We start from the raw sequence: 22549 nt of genomic DNA, 5'->3' as shown, positions 1-22549 counted from the left end.
AGGTGCTTAGAATTGACTCTAGATAGCAAAGGCAAGACATCAAATTTACCAAGATTCAGACAATATGTAACAAATGTAAAGGATTTCAGTTATCTTGTGCCGATTTTGGTTCAGAGAACGAGCTGTGTCTGTTGAGGAAGTTTGAATTTATTCGAAAAATACCTTTATGCATGGTCTAAATACTCATATGGTCCGGCCCGTTAATAACCAAACTAGTATATACACATATACTCATATGGTCCGGTACATACACATATGGTCCGACCATACGTTTATGGTCGGACTATATAAGTATACCCATATGGTCATGACCATACGCGTACGGTCTAAATACTCATATGGTCCGGAACATAGACATTGGAAAGGAAAATTCAGGCTATTTATGAACTTTAATTAATAGATTGTGTATACAAATATTACAGCTGTTCCATAACCATTTATGTATAAAATTTTATTTACAGGTAAAATGAATGACTAAATATATGGGTTATTTGACCTTCTGAAGGTCTTTTTTATCCTTTTTATGTGTATATCATTGTATATTCACTCTTAATGTATAGTGCACCACCACTGGATTTTACCTACATGTAATATATTTTTACGTTACCCATTTATGAATTTAACAATTAAATTTTACCCGTTAAGGGGTATCTATTCCTAATAACAGGAAGCTGATAAGAAGAACAGAAAAAGTGACCCAAGGGATGTATAAGGCACAAATTGTGTGTCGATAGGACTTCACTGTAGATATAGATACACAAGCACAAGAAGCCGAAGTTATATAATTACAATGTACAAAGTTCTATTGACACCCCCCCCCCCCCCCCCCTCCTTCCAAAAAAAAAATTAAGGAAATAAGAAAATAAAATTTTATTGATCTGAGGATCTCCAGCTGTATATTTTTTTTCAAGCATTGTTGGATCATAGTTTAACTTGCTTAAATGCGAACGGTTCTCAAACAATGAAGCTACCATTTTAAATAATACTATAGACAATCGGTTTATCCTCATTACTCATGATCCATATACTGAATTTATTTTCTGAACTGAGTATGTTGAAATCATCACAGCTCTTATTAATGGAGTTTATATATGATGATATGGATAACTTGAATAAATTGGTTTTATGTTTTTCATGTCCTTCAGTTATACGGTATATGGTCGTATATGCTGCTCCACTGATCTATTAAAAAGTCATGGTCACTGAGGAGAGTGGATGTACATATATAAATTCATGTCTTGTATTTTATTATTTTTATTATTTTTATGATATATTATGTAATGTGTTATTTTGTTAATTTTCAAGTATGCCATCAACCACATTGGGGTATAACAGTGCATTATTTCAATAAACTATATGGTTCTCTGTTCTGTTGAAAAAAGGTACAGTTCATAAGGAAATGAACATCATCTTCAACAGCCTGATCACAAAGATTACATATCGATCTTCAACATTTAAATTAATGTATCTACCTTTTTCAATGCATATGGGAACTTAACCTCAACTTTGATAGTGTACTCCCTTGTTCCTGAGTGCTAAGATTGTGATAAGGTTCAAGTTTGAAGAAAGTTTTTAATTTTCTGTATGTTCTCAGTTTGTTGCCCTGTTCGGCATTAACTTGAAAAATTGTTATATTATCATTATTGATTTGATTTGACCATATCTCTTTAGATTTTATTTTTAGTCTATGCTAAATTTATTTATAAGAGAAATGTTTTTGTAATTATTAAAGTTTTTAAAGAAATTTTCAAGATTTAAAATTTTTATGAACAAGTCCAATCCATGATTCTTTATTATCTAGAAACATGGTGTATGATGTCCTGCTGGTGATACACTACTGTTTTGACATTATTTTTAAGATGTATTACCTGTGGTCTTATCCAATATTTAACTAACTGTAGAATAACAAAATAAAGCATTGGTTGCCTCCCAAGTTCACCCCGAAATCCAATATAAGAAGTATTTGATTTTACACTCAAAGCAAATTTACAGATCTTACATGTGTATCTTCTCCGTGACTAGTTTGTCTATTTCTTTTGACAACTTTTATTGGTTCATTTTTTAATTTATTAACCGGAAAACTTCCCCAAATTTCTGAACCGTATAATATACTGGTTTTACTGTATGAGGGAATAAATACATAAGTTTTATTTAGGGATGAGACTTTTGGTTTAGAGGATGTAAAAGCTTTGCATAATTTAAAGTTTGCTTTAAGCCCTTGTTATAGAGTTTTTGTTTAGCATAGGAATATGTACCTGAAGCTGAAAAGGTTACACCTAAATAATTACAACTATGGTCGTTTATTCACAAGTACTTATACTCCTCAATCACACAGACAAAGATTCAACCAAAATGCAATATCTGAAATTTGTGTGCTTTGCTAAAGACACGAAGAGAAAAGATGCCACTTCATACTAAAATGCAATATCAGAAATGTGCATGCTTTCCAAAAGACACGAAGAGAAAAGATGCCACTTCGTACTAAAATGCAATAAACTTAAAACTGCACGCTCTAAACACTTAGAATTTATTGAAACAGCTATTGGCCAGTCATACTGATGAGGACTCAATCTATATTTTTAAAATATAGATCTCTGATTTGGTTGTGCAGGACATACAGATCGAGGCAAATGAACACTAGTTACTTTTCTATATTGAAAATATGTGCACAACAAATGTCGAATGGTGGGGGTAGTAACAGAACTGTACATAAAGAGAGCACTCATTCTAAACATGAAAATGTGGTTAGATGTCGAATGGTGGGGGGAGTACCAGCACTGTATATAAAGAGAATACCTACATATATCATTTGAAAATATAAACCTAAAAAAAAAATCGACTGAAAGTGTTAATAACATCTTTATTTTTCAATATATTTTCCTTAAATTGAGAAACCTTTCAGATAAACTTATATTTTATATGAAAATACAAACTAATCCGTAAAAAATTATATTTTTAAGCCCAAAATGTTGACCTGAGCGAGTTCACCGACACATTAAAAATACCAAAAATTTAATTAGCACATACTTACAACTTCTCGTCCAATCAAATTGCTTATATTTGCCTTCTAATTTTCATAGTACATACTTTTTCCATGTACTAAGTAACTACGCATGAATGACCACAAGGGTAAGATTTCATTGTATCGTAATCAAGATATTAAAACAAGAATTGCTACTGGCGATTTTGAAATAAATGCTGTGTTCCAAATTAAACTAAATAGTTTGTAATTAGTTTTCAAATTGATTTTTAAACATCCTACTATTTAATCTTTGGATCTAAAAATGTTTTTGACGATTAAAAGTTTCTTTAATTTAAATAAAGAGTAACACATATGGTTTTTTTTATACCTTGATTAGAGTACAACGCCACCTGAAAATTGTAATCATTTATCTTCCATGCAATTACTTTGTACACAAAAAAGAGTGAACCATGAAACCCTGTGAAGGAAAATTACAGCAATTTGATATATTTCGTCATGAATTGATTGATAATTGGTTGCTTAATGTCCAGTGACAAATATTTCATGCATGTAAACTATCCACTAGACTACCTATGGGTACATACCAGGGCAGATCCAGTCATTTTTAAAAGGGGTTCCAACCCAAGATAAAGGGGGGGGGGGGTCCAACTGTATGTCCTCATTCAAAAGCATTGATCATCACAAAAAGGGCGTTTTCCATCCCCCTCCTGAACTCCCCCTCCCCCTTTTTGGATCCGCCAGTGCAAACTATCTATATGTGTAAAATTTATTATAGTTTTAGTTTTTAGGTGAAATTGAAAAAATGTTTACAAGAATGTAAAGCTTCCACTGCAATTTAATTATTGCCTGCTTTTGGTCAATTTATTTTGTCATCTTACCATGTGAAGAAGTACATGAATAGTAAAACACTGCTTTATGTCAATAAACATACTTACACCAGCAGCTACCATCTTTTCATTCTGGATTCAATATTTTACAATGATACTAGTGAGTAGATTGACAAAACTACGTACATGAGCTACACCTAGTCAGCCAAAATATATCAATAGACTAATTACAGGATTACTCAAGTTGTAAATATGTGCTAAATTGGATAGTGTATGGAAAGGTATATACTATGAAATTAAGAGCTCGGGGCAAGCCCCTCGCTCTAAATTTCATAGTATATACCTTTCCATACACTAACCGACACTTAGATTATATAATTTTGACACTTGTCGTGATCACCAATCAAGCCAATTAACATGTCATTTAAGTTTTCACACCTGAGACATCAAATACATTTAAGAGAATTACCTTATATAATCAGGTGGCAATTAGAATCAAATCAATAAAGAATTTTGTATTTTAAAATTGATTGATGCAATTAGGAGAACAAAGTAAAAATAAGAAAAAAGTTTGTTCCCTATATGAACCACACTAGGTTTCTTTGTAATTATGTTTTGAAATAAAAGATATATCCTGCTCCAAATTCCTATTTCAACCTCCCCGATGGTGTGCAGGGGGCAGAATAATTCTGGCAGATTGAAGGGGTCGGCTAATAATTTGTTGCCGCAGTTTTTATCATTTGAATAAATATACATATCCCAATTTTTATAATAATATAAATTCAAGATTGAAATGTGAGCCGATGATCACCATCAAGTCAACATTTTTCGTTGAAAAAAATAATATTTTTACAATTGATTTTATATTTTTATAAAATACAATTATTTATCTTAAAGATTTATTAATTTCACGGTAAACATATTGTTAGATATTAGAAATATTTACAATTTCTGTCGATCAGGTCAATATTATTCGTGGCATAATTTTCGCCTATAAAATCCGTCCGGTCAACTTTTTTTGTATAAAAGCATTTTTTTTTACTATAAAGTTTAATATTTACTAATCTCGCAGATTTCTTAATTTCATGAAAAAAATATCGTAAAACAGAAGACATATGAACATATTTTGTAGATCAGTTCAATATATTTAAAGCGTACATCGGCGACTGTGAAATCCGTCCGGTCAACTTTTTTTGTAGAAAAAAATATTTTTACTATAAAGTTTATATTTTCATATAATAAATTTATTAATCTCGCTGATTTCGTAATTTCATGAAAAAATATTGTAAAACAAAAGAGATATTAACACTTTTTGTCGATCAGCTCAATATACATCGGCGACTGTGAAATCCGTCCGGTCAACTTTTTTTGTAGAAAAACATTTATTTGTACTATAAAGTTTATATTTTCATATAAAATATATATTAATCTCGCTGATTTCGTAATTTCATAAAAAATATTTTAAAACAAAAGAGATATTAACACATTTTGTCGATCAGTTCAATATATCCAAAGCGAACATCGGCGCTATAAAATGTATTTGAGGTGTCCAGTGGCAGTGGTGGTTTGCGGAGTTGTGGTGTTATAGACTCACTCTCCTTTTCTGTTCGATGTAGGTATTTGGTCTCTTAATCTTATTATTTGTTGAATTAATAACTTAAATATTATATTAAGTCCACATTTATAACGATAAAAAAGATAAAAAAAAACCAAATATATCTATATGTAAATTGAGTTGATTTTCGATGCTATGTATATCCTCTAACCTAACCCTAAAAAATAAAGGCCATTTCAAGTTTCTATATATTTACCTCTCCTGAGAAAATACAAAGCATCGAAAATCAACTCAATTTACATATAGATATATTTGGTTTTTTTTATCTTTTATCGTACAAAAGGTTACAAAATTCCAAAAGCATTTTCTATAGGTTGAAATATCTAAATTCCTAATCTAGTCTCAATTAGACCGTACAAGGTTTCAATTGGCCAGGTAGTGAACAGTAGTATTTATAGAAAAAAGGTGTTTCCCAACAATTTCAGAGTAGCATGATTTTTTATTAGTTGTTATTGTCTTTGAACTAGCTGTCAGTAACTGCGAGTACTCTCAGATTTGTACTTAGTGTCTTTTTGTTGTTGGGAGGTAACAGTACCCAGCCACATTCACTCTATGTTTTTGTTATATGTATTTCTATTTGTATCCATCTGATGAGTTAAACCATTTACAACTTATTTTTAAAATTCATTCTTATGTTGTGCTGTTACACCACTGTCCCAGGTTAAGGGAGGGTTGGGATCCCGCTTACATGTTTAACCCCGCCACATTCTGTAAGTATGTGCCTGTCCCAAGTCAGAAGCCTGTTATTCAGTGGTTGTCGTTTTTTGCTGTGTTACATATTTGTTTTTTGTTCATTTTTTGTACATTAATTAGGCCGTTAGTTTTCTCGTTTGAATTTTTTTTTACATTTGTGATTTTGGGGCCTTTTATAGCTTTTATAGTGGTATGGGCTTTGCTCATTGTTGAAGGCCGTACTGTGACTTGTTGCTGTTAATTTCTGTGTCATTTGGTCTCTTGTGAAGAGTTGTCTCATTGGCAATCATACCACATCTTCTTTGTTTTATATTTGTGTTGTTCGGTCTTCAGTTTTTTATGTTGTGTTTTGTTGACTTTTGTTTGTCGTTTTTTTTCCAAATGTACTAGTCAGTTTTCCTTTTATTTATGAGTTTGAATATCCCTTTGGTATCTTTCACCTCTCTTTTCCAGACGAGACAAAACATGGCTACTTTGAAATCATTTCAAAAGGGACTAGCAAAAACATATATTCAAAAAGGTACTAAAGTAATGTTAACCTTACTAGCAAAAGATTTTTTTTCGAAATGTACTTTGAAAGGCAATCTTCCAACACATACCTCTGATTTAAAGATCGTCTCAACACACTGTAGATAACATTATGAGGGTGTAACAAATATTTGTTGAATTATTCACAGGTCAGATCAATTACATTAAAGGACTAAGACAAAAGAACCACAATATTTCTAAATATTTGTAATTTAAACTTAAAGAAAGTTTGAAAACATATACAGTTACTGATATATCCAAGAGATCTGCAATTTAAGTAATGGTAAATAAAATTTTCTGAAAATCGTTAAATATTAGAACAGTAAAGTAGTTTTATAAACCAAATACAAGGATAATTTTCAAGTAACTAGAGCAATAGCACAAAACTGGTAGGATCGTGCATTATCTGCTACTTTACAACAAAGACTGGAATTCCTCTTCTATTTCTTTGAACGTCTAAAGATAGTGGATTTGATAGTCTACATCAACGATTTTTTTTTTAAATTACATTACTTTGTTTGATAACGTTTGATTTTGTCAGTTTTTGTGGATTTCCCTTTTTTAAATTTACCTTGGAGTTCGGTAGTTTTGTTATACATTTTTACATGGGTAACAAGACGGGTGTCACATGTGGAGCAGGATCTGCTTACCCAGCCGGTGCACCATAGATCACTCAGGATTTTGGTGGGGTTTTGTGTTGCTCAATCTTTAGATTTCTAGGTTGTGTTTTGGTGGCTGTTGTTTGTCTTTTTGTTGGTTTTTTCATAATGTTGTCAGTATGTCTTCCATTTATGTGTTTGAATATATATATTCCTTTGGTATCTTCCGCCTCTTTTGCAGACGAGAAAAATATGGCTACTTGGAAATCATTCCAATAGGGACTAGTAGAAATATTTATTCAAAAAGGTACTAAAGTAATGTTAACCATACTAGTAATAAAATAATTCCAAATATACTGTGCATGGCAATCTTCCAACACATACCTCTGATTAAAAGGTCGTCTCAAATGCACGACATTATTGATAACATTATGGGGGTGTAACAGATATTTTATTGAATTTTTCACAGGTCAGACAATTTACATTAAACATGTTAAAGGAATAAGATCAAAGAACCACAATTATGTCAAATATTTGCAATTTAAACTCAAAAAAAGTTTGAATACATATACAGTCAGTGATTATTGATATGTCATAAGTTCTGCAATTTAAGTAATGGCAAATAAATTTTTCTGAAAAGCTTTGAATATGAGAACAGCAAAGTAGCTTTATATACAAAATACAAAACTGGTAGAATCTTGCATTTTCTGCTGTTTTACAATTAAAACTGGGATTTTCTCTTCTTTTTTTTTCTTTGAACTTCTAAACAGACAGTGAATTTGATAAACAGTTGTCCATGTGGATCACTTAATACTAGTAGTCATTTTACTATTCCGGAAAAAATAATGAGATACAGATTCAAATCAGGGAATTAGCAATCCAACTATTGAAGACATCCTGAATTGAATATGAGCCCTCTCAAACATGCCAGAAGCCTGTAGTTCAGTGGTTGTCGTTGGTTCATGTCTGTCATATACGTTTTTCGCAAATAAAATTGTTATAGATTAGGCCGTTAGTTTTTATCTAAATTTTCTTGTTTCACATTTTTCATGTCAGGGCCTTTAATAGCCCACTATATGGTATGGGTTTTTCTCATTGTTGAAAGCCCTACGATATCCTTTTATAACTTATATCCCCTTCATTTGAACTCTGCTTAGTTCTTGTATCATTGGCAATCATACCACATCTATTAATTTTTATAATGAAGATGCAACCTTTGTCATCTCTTTTTGTCAAGTAATGGCAATAATAGGCAAAATTAACATTAATGAAATACATGAAATATATTTAATCAAAACAAAAAATTAAAAATAACAGAAAGAAATATAAAACAGATTCAGTAAAAACACACCTTTCAGGTTATCACTAGATTAAACATCAAATATTAAAATAAAATGTTTCACATTATGAAGTTTTTGGGGTTAAAATACCCAGGGAAAATCTATAAAAGGTAACAAATGAACATAGTAACCTTTTTTGTATCTAAATTTTCTGACAAAATACATGTTGTGTTGTGATAAAACACAAAAGATAGAAATGGTCAAAAGGGCCAAACATTTGCATAACTCTTCTTACCCAGTCATCCTTACGCCATCTGGATCTTTACCTTTTTCAACAAAAAAGACCTTTAAATAGGTGGAAGTATGGGGCTGCCGATTTCTGCATTTTAGCTTTTCTTAATTTGTGTTATTTATATTTGCTGTTTTTTCTTTTTAATTTTGTGGTTGTACCTTTCAAAAATATTCTTTCTAACCTTTTGCATCTACCACTACATGTATATTGACTGAAACTCAGCAATTTTTATCTTTAATTACACTGAAAATTAATATAAATGAGGGTACCAAATATTTCTTTATCTTTAAAATTGTAGTTTGAGAAAGAATTGTTACTGTACATTAAGATCTGAAATAATTTAAAGATTTCCCCTGGGGCATGTAATCTATATTTTTTGCTTGAAGCTAACTAGTTTTGCACAATGTCTTATAACCAATATATTACACACTCTACCAGTGACCTAATATGGTATATACACAGTCTTTTAAGTTTATTTTTGGTAAGTGCGTAGCTTGAATCTCCATATAAAATGTTCTGACCATGTATATCCCATATTAGGTTACTGATGAACTGTGTAATATTTATATTCTTCTGACAGTCTGATACTATGAAAAGACAGGAGTATCTATTTATCTATTACTAACTTTGAAAATTTTACAGATCTTATAACATTAAATCTTGTATACTCTGTATTTTAAATATACATGGTCAGCATGTGACATCAAACAACCAATTGAATTCTTTGATCTCTAGAAGGTAGGATTTATACATGTATGACCTTCCTTTAATTTGTTATGTTTGTAAATATAACTTTCAATATTTTTCTCTCTTCTCAATAACACAATCACAGACCATGAGAACATACAGGAAGTTTAATATTTACCAATGCTGAGCTATTCCTATTATATATCTGAAACATAATTAGCACATAGGTTTCTAGATTAATTATTGATATCTCCCTGTCAGATTAAACGATTCCAAATTATTTGTCAAATTAGATTTCAAATGAATTTTTGCTTTATTTGACACCTTATGGCAACATCTGTCCATAAACCTGTAAAATAACCAAGAAAACCCAATGCTAGACTTGTTTGAAAGGTGTATGTTCAAGAGGTCATGATTTTGGTCCTGAATTTTGACCTATATCATATTTCATCTAAAAACAATTAGTATAAATCTAAAATACTAAGACTTAAACAGATCAAACATTCATTTTTCCTTAACTCTTGCTTTAAACTGTTATGAACGTTTAAGAAGTACCAAAAAACATTTGCATTAACGTTACACCAACAACAACTTCTTTTAGAAATATCCATAATGAGTAGATATACATCCAAATAAAATTGTGTTGTCTTTACTTTAATGTTGCAAATGTCATATGATAATGAAGCAAAACCTTTTCCAAATTAGGCAAAAATCTGACAAAATTGTTAACATAAAAAATTATCACTTTAATCATGTTAATTATCAGCAAACACATGACATATCACATGCATGTGATTGTAAAAATGTAACATAAAAAGCATGAAAAGATTAGTTGGAAATGACTCATCTTTGCTAGCCAAGGGTTACGATCCAGTCCCCTCCTCTCCAACCCTTGGCTAGCGAAGATGGAAATTATAATGATTTCATTAAAGAAATGCAGGCACTAAATGAAGATAAATTGACCTACCTTATATAAAATTGGGGTTAATATATTATACTGTGGAAAAAAAGCAATACCATGTTAAAATAAAGAACAAAATCTATGCAGATTTCAAAGTAATTTAAGTCTAGGTTTATCATGTTCATATAATATGAATTAACTATTAAAATTTAAAATGTATTACACATTCATATCCAACGCCTCAGCGTTTCATCAGAAGTATAAGTTTAAACACAGAATAAAATGCTGATTCAACAGTTAAGATAACAAAAAGTGGCTGGATACATGTAGGCACATTAAATGTACTTAACCACTATGACACAAGTGTAAATATAGTCCAAACCATATTAGAACACATAACAACCATCAAATACAACTAATGAACTGACACTCAAAGAAAAATATGTGCTTGTCCGATGTCAGGAATCTTTTTAGTGGTTGTCTTATGTCATATATTTAAGTTCTTTCTAATTTAAGGAATTGATGACATATCTTTAATTGTTTATGTTTAATTTATTCACAAGTCTCTTGGGACAATATAAAGCTTGACATATTGTACAATAGTTTATTATATTAAGATCAATTGCTAGCAGTGACTTTTCCTCCGTTTCAAATGCATTATGTTGGATTAAATTATAAAATGCTTTGATGATATTACAAACGACTTCCTAAAATATGGTGGTGATACAACGGTATAATCTTTATGTGATCTGTTTACCTTTATATTTGATTCTGAACTGATACCAGCTGAATGGCAGAGGGGAATTATACAACTTCTACATAAAACCTGTTTCTGTTTACGATCTTGATACTTAAGAAAGGTATCACTTTGTCGTCAAATGTTTACAAACTTATTTCAAGAACTTTGGAAATACATATCGTAAACTTCCTAGAACATCATAAAGTACATTTGTACTTAGAGAAAACATGGCACCTTACCTATGGATCGATGCATCTAAGATAAATGTTAAGCTTTGTGAGGTTTGTGTGCTTTGTACTGTTCTTCTAAAGCATCCCTCTACTGAGCCTTTTTGGATTTATCGAAGGCATTCAATAGTGTGGTATGACAGGCTCTTTGTCAAATTATGGGCTAAGTGGTATACAAGGGAAGGTGCAGTGTCTAGTTAAAAATATTTACAGTAATGTAGAAAATAGGGTTTTATTTGGTGACATTGAATCTCCCTGGTTTTGAGGGGGTATACTCCTTTTCTTTTTAATTTACAGTACACAGTTCAAAATACTGTTCAACCTTCAGTAATTTAACAACATTATCACAATCACTTCTGATTTAAATGTTATACAATTGTACTACTGTGGATTCATATGTTTCATGGGTAACAATTTTCTTGGATTGAGCAAATAAAATGTATTTTTCATGAATATTTGAATTCATGAATTTGCCAAAGTCTGCATATATGACTATAGAAAATTTATACTTCATTGAACATTAAAATTAGTGGTTTTCATATACCTGCGAAATCCATGAAAATTGTTATCCCATGAATAATAATGAATCAAACAGTAATATTATAAATGGAAAACATACCTGCCAACTGTCACTATTTGTGGGGATTTCCCCCATGGAGGCTCCCAATTGGAAATTTTAAAAAAGCAATTTTGTCCACAATTTTAAACAAAACAATCAATTTTACCATGGGTATAAGATTGTGAAGAAGCAAATAAACATCATTAAAATAAATTTGAAGGCCCCTTTAAAGGTTTTGTGGGACAATGAGAGCCATCTTGCACGCTAAACCCCCATGGGCATTTTGAAATGTTGGCAGGTATGTGTAAATAAATGGGACTTATAATTAGTTGTAACAGATTTCTTCACTCATTGTCCATGCTGTTATGACACTTTGGAAACCATCTCTTGTGCTCTTCTTTTGGTATATCTTCCTTTTCCCATTCTTCTAGTATGCCTCCGCACATGAAACATTGGCACTTATCCCCTGAACCTACATGTAAAAACATATAAAGAACATTAAATTTTGTATTAATCTTAATTTCAAGATGAAGTACATGTACATACTGATTACTGAATCTATGAACCATTTTTACAAATACAAACAAAAATGCTAATTTTTGAACAAATATTTTTTTAAATCATGGAAATATTTAATAAACTTCGATGAAATGTATAGCTTTGCATTTCAATTCATAAACAAATAGATATGTTATTTCTTCTTGAATTAATCCAAAGTTGAAAGTTAAAGTTGGGTGTAGATGATTCCATAACATTACAGTGTACATCTGAATAATGGAATAATTTCTTCATAATGTAAGATTTTGGTTGTGGTACAAAAATATTTCTATCAGTTTATGATCTGAGAGAATACTAATTTTAACGTCATGATTTAATAATAACACGTAAATTATCTTGAGCATAGTTGTTAATACATTTATGCATAAGTACATCTCTATGATATTCAATTACCGGTATACTCTAAAAATTATTCCAACCAAGTAGCTTAAACAGTTGAGATAAGGAAACATCATGTTTTGCATCGAGAAAGCCAAAACAGCTTCTAACAGACAGGATGATTCATGTAATTTAACCAGGGAAGGTTATGATAATCTTTTTATCTATAAAGCAAACAAACCTTTGTAGTGTAGCCCTGCAGATGCTAATTCCTCAGGTTTTAAATGATGATCACTTGGCCAATTTTCATAACTTTCCAATCTGTCAATGTACAAGGAAAATTTTGGATTATGAACCTTTGCGACAGGTATAGATTTTTCCACAAAATCATCTTTTTGTTCATTCTGAAATCCAAAATTATGTTGTTTAGGTTGATGTACGGGTGAACCTTGTTGTGCTTGATCTTGTTGGTCTGCATACTCACTATAATCTGCCACACCATCAGTCTCAAGGTCATTTTCATCATCACTCACAGTATCAACCCTCATCTTTGGACACTTCCCAAAATGTCTTTTATGTTCTTCATGAACATTATCACCTTTCTGCCACCCACTGAGGACTCCCCCGCAATATGCACACTGAACTTTATCATCTGTTCCCATATAATAAAATCCATCGTCAATCAAATTATTACGACTGATTATAGCATCTTTAGGCCAGCGATCGAAAGTGTTTTTTCTGATGATTTTTTTTCTCAGAGGTTCTAATCTGTCTAATGGATGCTGGGGTACCTCGTCATATCCACCACGGTGGTCATGTATATTCAGTCTGTTCATCATTGACACCATTCTGGATGGGTAAGAATCCAATCTTTACAACTAACTAAAACATGTAAAAAGAAAAGATCTCAGTATTTAATCGTGTTAATACCATTCATCTGTTAAATGTTTTTTCCAAATATTTTTTTTTAAATAAGCATAGATTAAGTTCATTCAAAGACATATATATATAGATTCTACCACTGCATCGAGTGTGATACGATATTTATCCACTCGAGACAGTTAAATTTTCCAAATTTAAAACGTGAGGCTTGCCGAGCGTTTTAAATATTTAAAATTTAACTGTCGAGAGTGGATAAATATCGTATTACACGAGATTTGGTGGTGGAATCTGTTTCTCTAATGATTTTCAAACAACACGCAAGCAAATTTATTCCTTCTTTTCGAATGATCTGCAAAAAGATGTGTTCTTTCTATGTGACGTCATCAGGCATGGTCGCCTTTTTTCATGCCGTCACAATAGGAAATTCAGAGGAAAGCAAGAAAATTCGACGTCATAATGGGATTTTAACCAATGAAGAACTGAGATCAAACGAACCACACGTTGATTAAATTTTTTTTTACACAATGGGTGCAGAAAGGGATAAATTGACGAAGAATTAGAGAAATAAATGTAAAGGATATCAACAAATAGGATACTGCTTACACTGATATAGGACATCTTGACTTCATCTTTTAGTATGTGTATGAGCTCTTGGTTACTGAAGAACTTCCAAGTAAGCTTGATGCTAAGAGTATTACAATTTGGTGCAGACCAAGCATATAACACAAACTAAAATGCTGGACTCGAATCTTAATTGACCAGGATTGCCAGTTTTCCAGCTGAAGGTCCTCGTTCTAGCTAGGTCCTCCTGCTTCCTTTGCTGGTTGCAAAGATATAGCCAAGAGTGCCGAAAGTTAAGCTCCAACAATCAATCAATCTATCAATCCATATCATTGAACTGACTTTCTTTATTTCCAATGGTCTATTCATAAGTGGTTGATAATAAATATAAGTAAATTACAGTGTACCAATTCACAAAAAAATGTTTTATGAAACTATTAAAAAATAAAATACTGCAAAATTTGAAGTAAATCATGTTTTATATGATACACTGTATATATGTATACATTCTTTATGGAAGATTTAATTGAGATGTGATTGAAATATGGTGTAAATAAAACCTAAAATGTTCAATTTTAAAATAGTTTTCTTACATTGTCTTATAGCGCTGCCTTTTTTTTTGTGGTTATGTCTTTACAAGGTTGAAAGTGGTAAGTAACCACACAGATCTACTCTATTCAGAGTGGATTTTATATATTTAACAAAATCCTGCTGCCTTATGTAGTGGACACATAATCGCGATAGACAACAATCTAAAACTTAAACATTTATGCTATTGAATTACTGAACAATGAGCCTTAGTACAGGATTCCTCAATATGTAACATGTTATACTGGCGATAGATCTTACTACAGTATCTGGAAAATACTAATGAAACTTTAAGAAGTATTGATATTGATTGATTGTTGTTTGCTTTATGTCCAGTTTCAAATATTTCAAAGAGTTGTTGCAAGGGTTCTAATAATGCAGAGTGTGTGGCATTCTCTCTACACTACATGTAAGCATTAAAATTTACATCCTGAAGCTGGCAGTACATGACTGCAAATTTATACATCCTGCAGAGCCAAACAGACACCCTAGTAGGCTACTTTGGCAAGGGTGTTACTGCCACTCAGAAGAAGACCAATAGTGACCATATCTCTATACACCAGTCACCCTTGGGATAGGGAGCTTTGGTCAAGGATATAATTGGCATTTCATGACTTTGCCTTAAACAGAAGGGTACTGACTGCAGGAGGCAATAAGTTTTTACCACCATTTTGTTTAAAATCCATCATTACCTGATCATGTACATGATGTATTCATGTATGAAACTTCAGTGTTTTCTTGATTTATGACTAACAGTTCTATTCAATATTTTGTTAAAAAGAGCTCAATAGATATGAATCATATGATCCAATTGCACACAAAATCTGACAGTACAAACAAATCTATAAACTTTACATATTATATGGTAAATAAATAACAAATAATTCCTTATTTTAGCTGATACATTTATCAGATATAATATGTGAACTATCATAGTAGATCATAGTACAATTCTTAGTATTTTTTTCTATAAATAATAATACATGTTTAATCATATATACATGTAATTTTGTCTTTAATAGGATTGATATTTGGTGAAAAACAGTATGCAGGGCCTTTAATTCAAGAGCCTCCTTTATATACAAAAGAGAAATAAATTTTACTTCTTTTTCAGAATTAGGGTTTGTCATTTCTATAGATCTATTTCCTTGATTCCCCTGATCTAATTTTGGTATACAGAGGACATATGAGCAAGAAATGTATCCCATGTTCAACATGTCCTGACTCCTCTGCAAAACTTACAAAATTTTTCACTAGTGGGTGTTATTAATTGGTTTTGTATATTCAATTTTACCAGTTTCTATTGCTAGTGAGGATATTTTGACACTTCTGTTCTCTACAATATAGAACAGTAAACCTTACATAGTAGTTATGTAAATAGTTTTAACCACCATTTTGACCACGTCATGTTACACAATGTAGTATTTATTTTTTTGCACTTTCTTTTAAATATTTATTAATAATTATCATGATTATCCTACGCATGCCCAGCAGTTAGTAATCATCAAAAATCTGATGGATAACTGGATATCATAAGAAGAGTGTGCACTTATTCTTAATTGGTAAAGTTTTTTTCTTAGACCTCTTTGAAAATTAAGGTATAAATATTCCGTATATATAAATATGACGAAAAAGGAATATTTACAGATTTTTACATAATCTCTTATTTCAGACAGTTCTATCCTCGTCTCATGGGTTTTTGTGCTATTAAGAATGCATTGTGACGTCACAATTTCCTTTGAAAAAGCATGCATTGTACGAAGTCATATGACGTACGAAAACATATGATCTGACCATCTTGTTACAGTTTTGTACATGTTGTAAAAAATCTATCAGTTAAATTTTGTTTAATCATGTTAATATTAGTATTTAAAACAAAGTTCTTTGAGGATATTCCGTTATAGCTGGATAATTCACTATTAACTTTAATACAGAGACAAAATGAAAAAAATATCTAACATATCCTTACTGACCTTACATGTAGTTATCTCGTATGACTATAATTATATACGTAATTTACCTATATGGTTCCAGACTTCAATTTGTGCACTTTCCTGTACATTTGCTATGTCAATATTATATGTCACAATACTTATGCTACAACGTCATAGTAAGAATCAATGACATCATTTTATACACTGATTGACATCTGGTCAAAAAGTGTAACTTTTTCATTAAAAACAAACTCAAAATGGAAGAACACTTTTTAATATTTAATGTCTAACATGGCCTTCTGTACTTAAGATGACCCAATCTATTTAGGGCTATACAAAATTAAGCTTTAAACACTTTTTTAAATAATTTCTTTCCCATACCCAACCCTACTCCCTAGCCCTGAAGGCTGAAACTGTAAAACCGAAACCTAAAGGCCGAACCTAATCCTTACTCTAAAGTATAAATGAAGGCCATGAGAATATAAAAAGCACAGAAAAACATTCAAACGCTTCATCGTCAAATAGTGATAATTTACGCACCTGCTTACTCGGCAAGTCCCCAGGGAAAAAGAGGTTATTACCAAGGCTTTATTTTTAGCATTGGGACTTTTCGCAATCGTAACTTCTCGTCAATTCTCAATGAATATTGTCGAGAATAACCGAGGTGTTACGATAAGAAATATTTAGTCTGGGGTCCTTGGCTCAATGTTTGGGCTAATGATGCGAAGCAGAGATTAGACAGGGGTCCCAGTTTACGGATATGATATAAATTATATTAATAAGTCGACTCGGCCCGTGACAAGTCGGACTTTTCCTATTTTCAAATATGGTAGTGAAATATGGTTATGCGATTATAACATAAATTAAAATAATTTTGACAATCTACCAATTGATAAATTACAACACAAGATGTTGAAATCTATTCTGGGGGTCAAAAGACAGTCATCAAATACAGCTAGTAGACTTGAATGTAACAGGAATCCAATGTTGATATTCTCATTATGTTTAATCAGAGACATATAATACATATGTATTATATGTCTCTGGTTTAATGTATAACTATTATATGAGACTACTTAAAATAAATAGAGATAGAATATTATATAGTGCATTTACTGCAGATCAAGAATTATCTCAAGAAAACTCAAAATGCTGGTTTTCTACCCTAAATAAGATATTTCGAAAGTACTTAACTTGATACAAACAATTTGACAAATTATAGTGTTTTTAAAATAATAGTCTAATAAGATATTATAATCAACAATCTGACTCACAACTACAAAAAATCAAATCTGGAGCTGTGGACAGTAAACTGATGTTTTTCAGTAATATTTTTGTTCCAAATTTTGTTCCCTTCTATCTTCAAACCAATCTTACCAAAAATATAAAAAGTAAAATTACACAACTATGTATCAGTGCTCATTGTTTAAATACTAGTATAGAACAGCGGGTAGATACAATAAACCCAAAATTCCAAGAGAACAACGTTTTTGCAAATTTTGCACTGAAGTAGACAGAAGAACATTTTTTTATATCTTGTGATAAATATAAAGATACAAGGCAAACATTTTTCCAATTTCATGGTTTAGATTTGAATGATTCACATAATAATTATTTTTCAGTTTCTAAACTTTTAAATCCACAAAATATTACTGAATGTAATTATACAAATTAATTAGAGATGCATTAGAAATAAGAAACAATTCTTAAAATTATGGGTACAATTTTATTATTATATATATTGACTACATGTGAAACTTTGAAATGTTGTTTTGTATATTATCATGTGAATTGTAATGGAGAACACTAATGTACTATTAGTTATCTTAATAATAAAGAAAGAAAGAATCTGTAGTAGTAGATACTTAGCCAGCGTAATCGATTGAGCTAGGGAAGTACTTCTCTCGGTCGATTAGAGCTGACTTGTAATACAGAGATCCCGGGTTCGAGTCCCGGAGGAGATAATGTGATTTTTTAATAAGAAACATGCTCTCCGGTTACACGTGTACAGGTCAATAACTTAAACAAGTTGGAAAATGAACTGTACAGAGGGGTTTGCAAAAGAGGCAGCGTATAAGATACTAAATTGTGATAACGAAAAGTAAGGGGACAACCATTTGGTATTCGCGGGGATTTCCCCGGATTGATCCTTCAGGTGTGGAATCTAGTATACATTATTGTTAAGGGGTCAGCTGAAGCCCGCATCTGGGTGAGGGCGGCAACGGACATTTGAGCGATAAAAATGGACGTTTGAGCGCCAAAGTATGGGACATTTGAGCCGCGCCGAAAATTTATGACATTTGAGCGATAATAAAAATTAGCATAGGACATTTGAGCAAAAATAAAAATAAGCATAGGACATTTGAGCGAAAAAAAATTAAGAATTATGAAGAAGTACGTACGTACCTCTTCCATTCGCCAGGTTATGCGTGTTTACAAATAGAAAAATTGCTGAATTTTTAGTTTCTGTTCTCTACTTAAGTTAGCCTCAACCAAATGTTATGAGACTTACACACAATGCTTATTACCACAAAACTCAGATTAAGTTCACATTTGGGTAGCGTCACTTTTACCGTTCTTCAGTTATGTCTCTTTATAACTATATGATATGCAAGCGGGGGCATCATCTGTGTCCACATGTGGACACTATCCACATTTATTTCCTTTAATTCATATAACTATATATATGTCTTGCAAGTATTTAAACAATTTTACAATCTGTGACTTACATCAAAATGCACCTCAGAGTCAAATGGACAAGAAGAAGGAATAGAATCTCCTGAACTTGCATTCTCGGTACTGCCAGCAGGAAATGACGAGGGCTTTTTTTTTTATGTCAGAAGCCTAGGATATGAATTTGAACTTAAATTGACAAGCCCGAACTGACTTGTTAAAATATTGCCATTGCCGAGTTTTAAGTTTTATGACAGTGCTTTGTTTTTTTGCAATTAAACGATGTTTTAAACTTGGTGCGTTATAAACTCCACATTTTATTAACTATATCCTGCTCGAAATTCTACTTCCACCTCCCCGTGGTGAGCAGGGGTAACATTATATATACCGGTATCATGGCTGGCGAATGGAAGAAGTACGTACTCTAGAACGGTTGTGTATAAGTTTTATAACATTTGGTTGAGACAAACTAAAAAATCAGCAATTTTTATGTTTATAAAAGGGACATAACTCAAGAATGTTAAAAGTGTCGTACTTAATCTGTATTATGTAGTAATAAGCATTGTGTATAAGTTTCATAACATTTGGTTGAGGCAAACTTAAGCTAGAAAACGGAAACAAAAAATTTGTACTTGATCTTAGTTTTGTGGTAATGAATATTGTGTATATGTTTCATAATGTTTGGTTGGGGCAAACTTAAGTTACAGAATGGAAAATAAAAATTTTGCAATCTTTCGATTTATAAAGGGGCATAACTCAATAATGGTTAAAGTGACACTACCCAAATTCAACTTGATCTGTGTTTTATCAGTGTAAGTCAAAATTAAACATTGCATTGTATAAAGCATTGATTGTAGTTGATTCAACTATAATCATGGACAAAGGAAGATAACTCCAATTTTAATAAACTGCTTCACTGAGCGCAGCTGGATACGCCCTCAGAGGTCCAACCCTGAACAGTTGGGGCAAAAATGAACACAATATTCAAGCTTGATACAGGTCTGAATTTGGATTGTATTAAATATTTGACATATTATAGGTTTCTGAATAAATGTAGTCAAAGAACTTGAAATTGGTTATATGAACTGAATTTATATGCAATTAAAGATTTCTTGCTGTTGTGCAATACACTGTGCTGTTGCGCAATACTTAGAAAATCTGTTGTCAGACTATAAACAATTAAAGTTCAATCAATTCTCAATGTCATATTAGAAATTTATGAAAATGTAAAGGGAGCTTACATCAATAGATATAGACAATTCACCAAAGTTTCATGAGAATTGCTGACAGCATTTTTGAGTTTTTGTCCGAAAACTGGAAAATCCCCCCTTTTTATACGACCGCAAAAAAATTTTGCGATCGTATATTGGTATGACGTTGGCGTCGTCGTTGTCGTCGTCGTCGTCGTCGTCCGAAGACACATTGGTTTTCGCACTCTAACTTTAGTTTAAGTAAATGGATCTCTATGGAATTTTACCATAAGGTTCAATACCACAAAAGGAAGGTTGGGATTGATTTTGGGGGTTATGGTACCAACAGTTAAGGAATTAGGAGCCCAAAAGGGGCCAAAAATAAGCATGTTTGTAACTTCCAGACATAACTTGTGTGTTAGTGTATGGATCTCTCTGACATTGTACCACAAGGTTTCATATCTCAAAGGGAATGCTGGGATTGATTTTGGGGGTAATTGCCTCAAAATTTTAGGAATTAGGGGCCAAATAAGGGACAAAAAACATGCATTTTTATATGGACAAATACTTTAGTACAAAACATAATTTAAAGCAGTGTAAGGGAGATAAATCAAATACATCATTTGAATTACCTCCCTTACACTGCTTTTAAATTATGTATAAAGTAATGGTTAATGAACAATTAAGACAATTTAAAACAGTGTAAGGGAGGTAATCCACATACAACGTTTTGATTACTTCCCTTACACTGCTTTTAAATTATGTTTAAAGAAATGCATATTTGTAAAGGAAGACCAGTAAAAATATCTGCAAATGTTGCATCTTTTTTTTTTTACAAAAAAATCCATATGAAAGATTTGACACCATACTTTAAATTCTATTATAAAATAGATTAAGTTAGCACTATGGTAAATTTAAATGGGTAATTATGGTTGAAAATTCCATTGGAAATTTGATTTATTTATTTGTAATGCGAAATCTGATCGTGTATTTAGATTTTTAATTTTGGGTCCAGTTTTCAAATTGGTCTACATTAAGGTCCAAAGGGTCCAAAATTAAACTTAGTTTGATTTTAACAAAAATTGAATTCTTGGGGTTCTTTGATATGCTGAATCTAAACATGTATTTAGATTTTTGATTTTGGGCCCAGTTTTCAAGTTGGTCCAAATTGGGGTCCAAAATTTAAACTTTTGTTTGATTTCAACAAAAATTGAATATATGGGGTTCTTTGATATGCTGAATCTAACCATATATTTAGATTTTTTATTTGTGGGCCCCGCTATCAAATTGGTTCGTATTGAGGTCAAAAGGGTCCAAAATTAAACTTTGTTTTATTTCATCAAAAATTAATTTATTGGGGTTCTTTGATATGCCAAATCTAACCGTGTATTTAGATTTTTAATTTTGGGTCCAGTTTTCAAATTGGTCTACATTAAGGTCCAAAGGGTCCAAAATTAAACTTAGTTTGATTTTAACAAAAATTGAATATATGGGGTTCTTTGATATGCTGAATCTAACCATGTATTTAGATTTTTGATTTTGGGCCCAGTTTTCAAGTTGGTTTAAGTTGGGGTCCAAAATTAAACTTTGTTTGATTTTAACAAAAATTGAATATGTGGGGTTCTTTGATATGCTGAATCTAACCATGTATTTAGATTTTTTATTTGTGGGCCCCGCTATCAAATTGGTTCATATTGAGGTCAAAAGGGTCCAAAATAAAACTTTTGTTTTATTTTATCAAAAATTGAATTATTGGGGTTCTTTGATATGCCAAATCTAACGGTGTATTTAGATTTTTAATTTTATGTCCCGTTTTTTAAATTGGTCTACATTAAGGTCCAAAGGGTCCAAAATTAAACTTAGTTTGATTTTAACAAAAATTGAATTCTTGGGGTTCTTTGATATGCTGAGTCTA

At 31.5% G+C, this 22549-nt stretch overlaps 1 protein-coding gene across 5 annotated transcripts in view; it reads right to left on the bottom strand.

The window, feature by feature from the left end:
• Positions 1–17421, bottom strand: part of LOC127725701 (baculoviral IAP repeat-containing protein 7-A-like) — a 30429-nt gene extending 13008 nt beyond the window's left edge. The window contains exons 1-3 of one of the 5 annotated variants that reach the window (XR_007993107.1): positions 17312–17421; positions 13048–13688; positions 8717–12402 (exon numbers count right to left, since the gene is read on the bottom strand). Coding sequence is in view for 1 of the 5 variants with exons in the window: in XM_052232879.1 (XP_052088839.1) it covers positions 12275–12402; positions 13048–13654 (735 nt within the window). In the remaining 4 variants the exon portion in view is untranslated. Of the gene's footprint in view, positions 1–8518; positions 12403–13047; positions 13689–17311 lie in introns of those variants that run through there. The other 4 variants (XR_007993108.1, XR_007993109.1, XR_007993106.1 and 1 more) reach the window with 4 other exon arrangements.
• Between the last annotated feature and the right edge of the window lie 5128 nt (positions 17422–22549).

Source organism: Mytilus californianus, unplaced genomic scaffold (genome assembly GCF_021869535.1).
Source record: "Mytilus californianus isolate M0D057914Y unplaced genomic scaffold, xbMytCali1.0.p SCAF_15, whole genome shotgun sequence".
In the NCBI taxonomy this organism is placed as follows: domain Eukaryota; kingdom Metazoa; phylum Mollusca; class Bivalvia; order Mytilida; family Mytilidae; genus Mytilus; species Mytilus californianus.
This window is presented reverse-complemented; position numbering and strand designations above follow the sequence as displayed.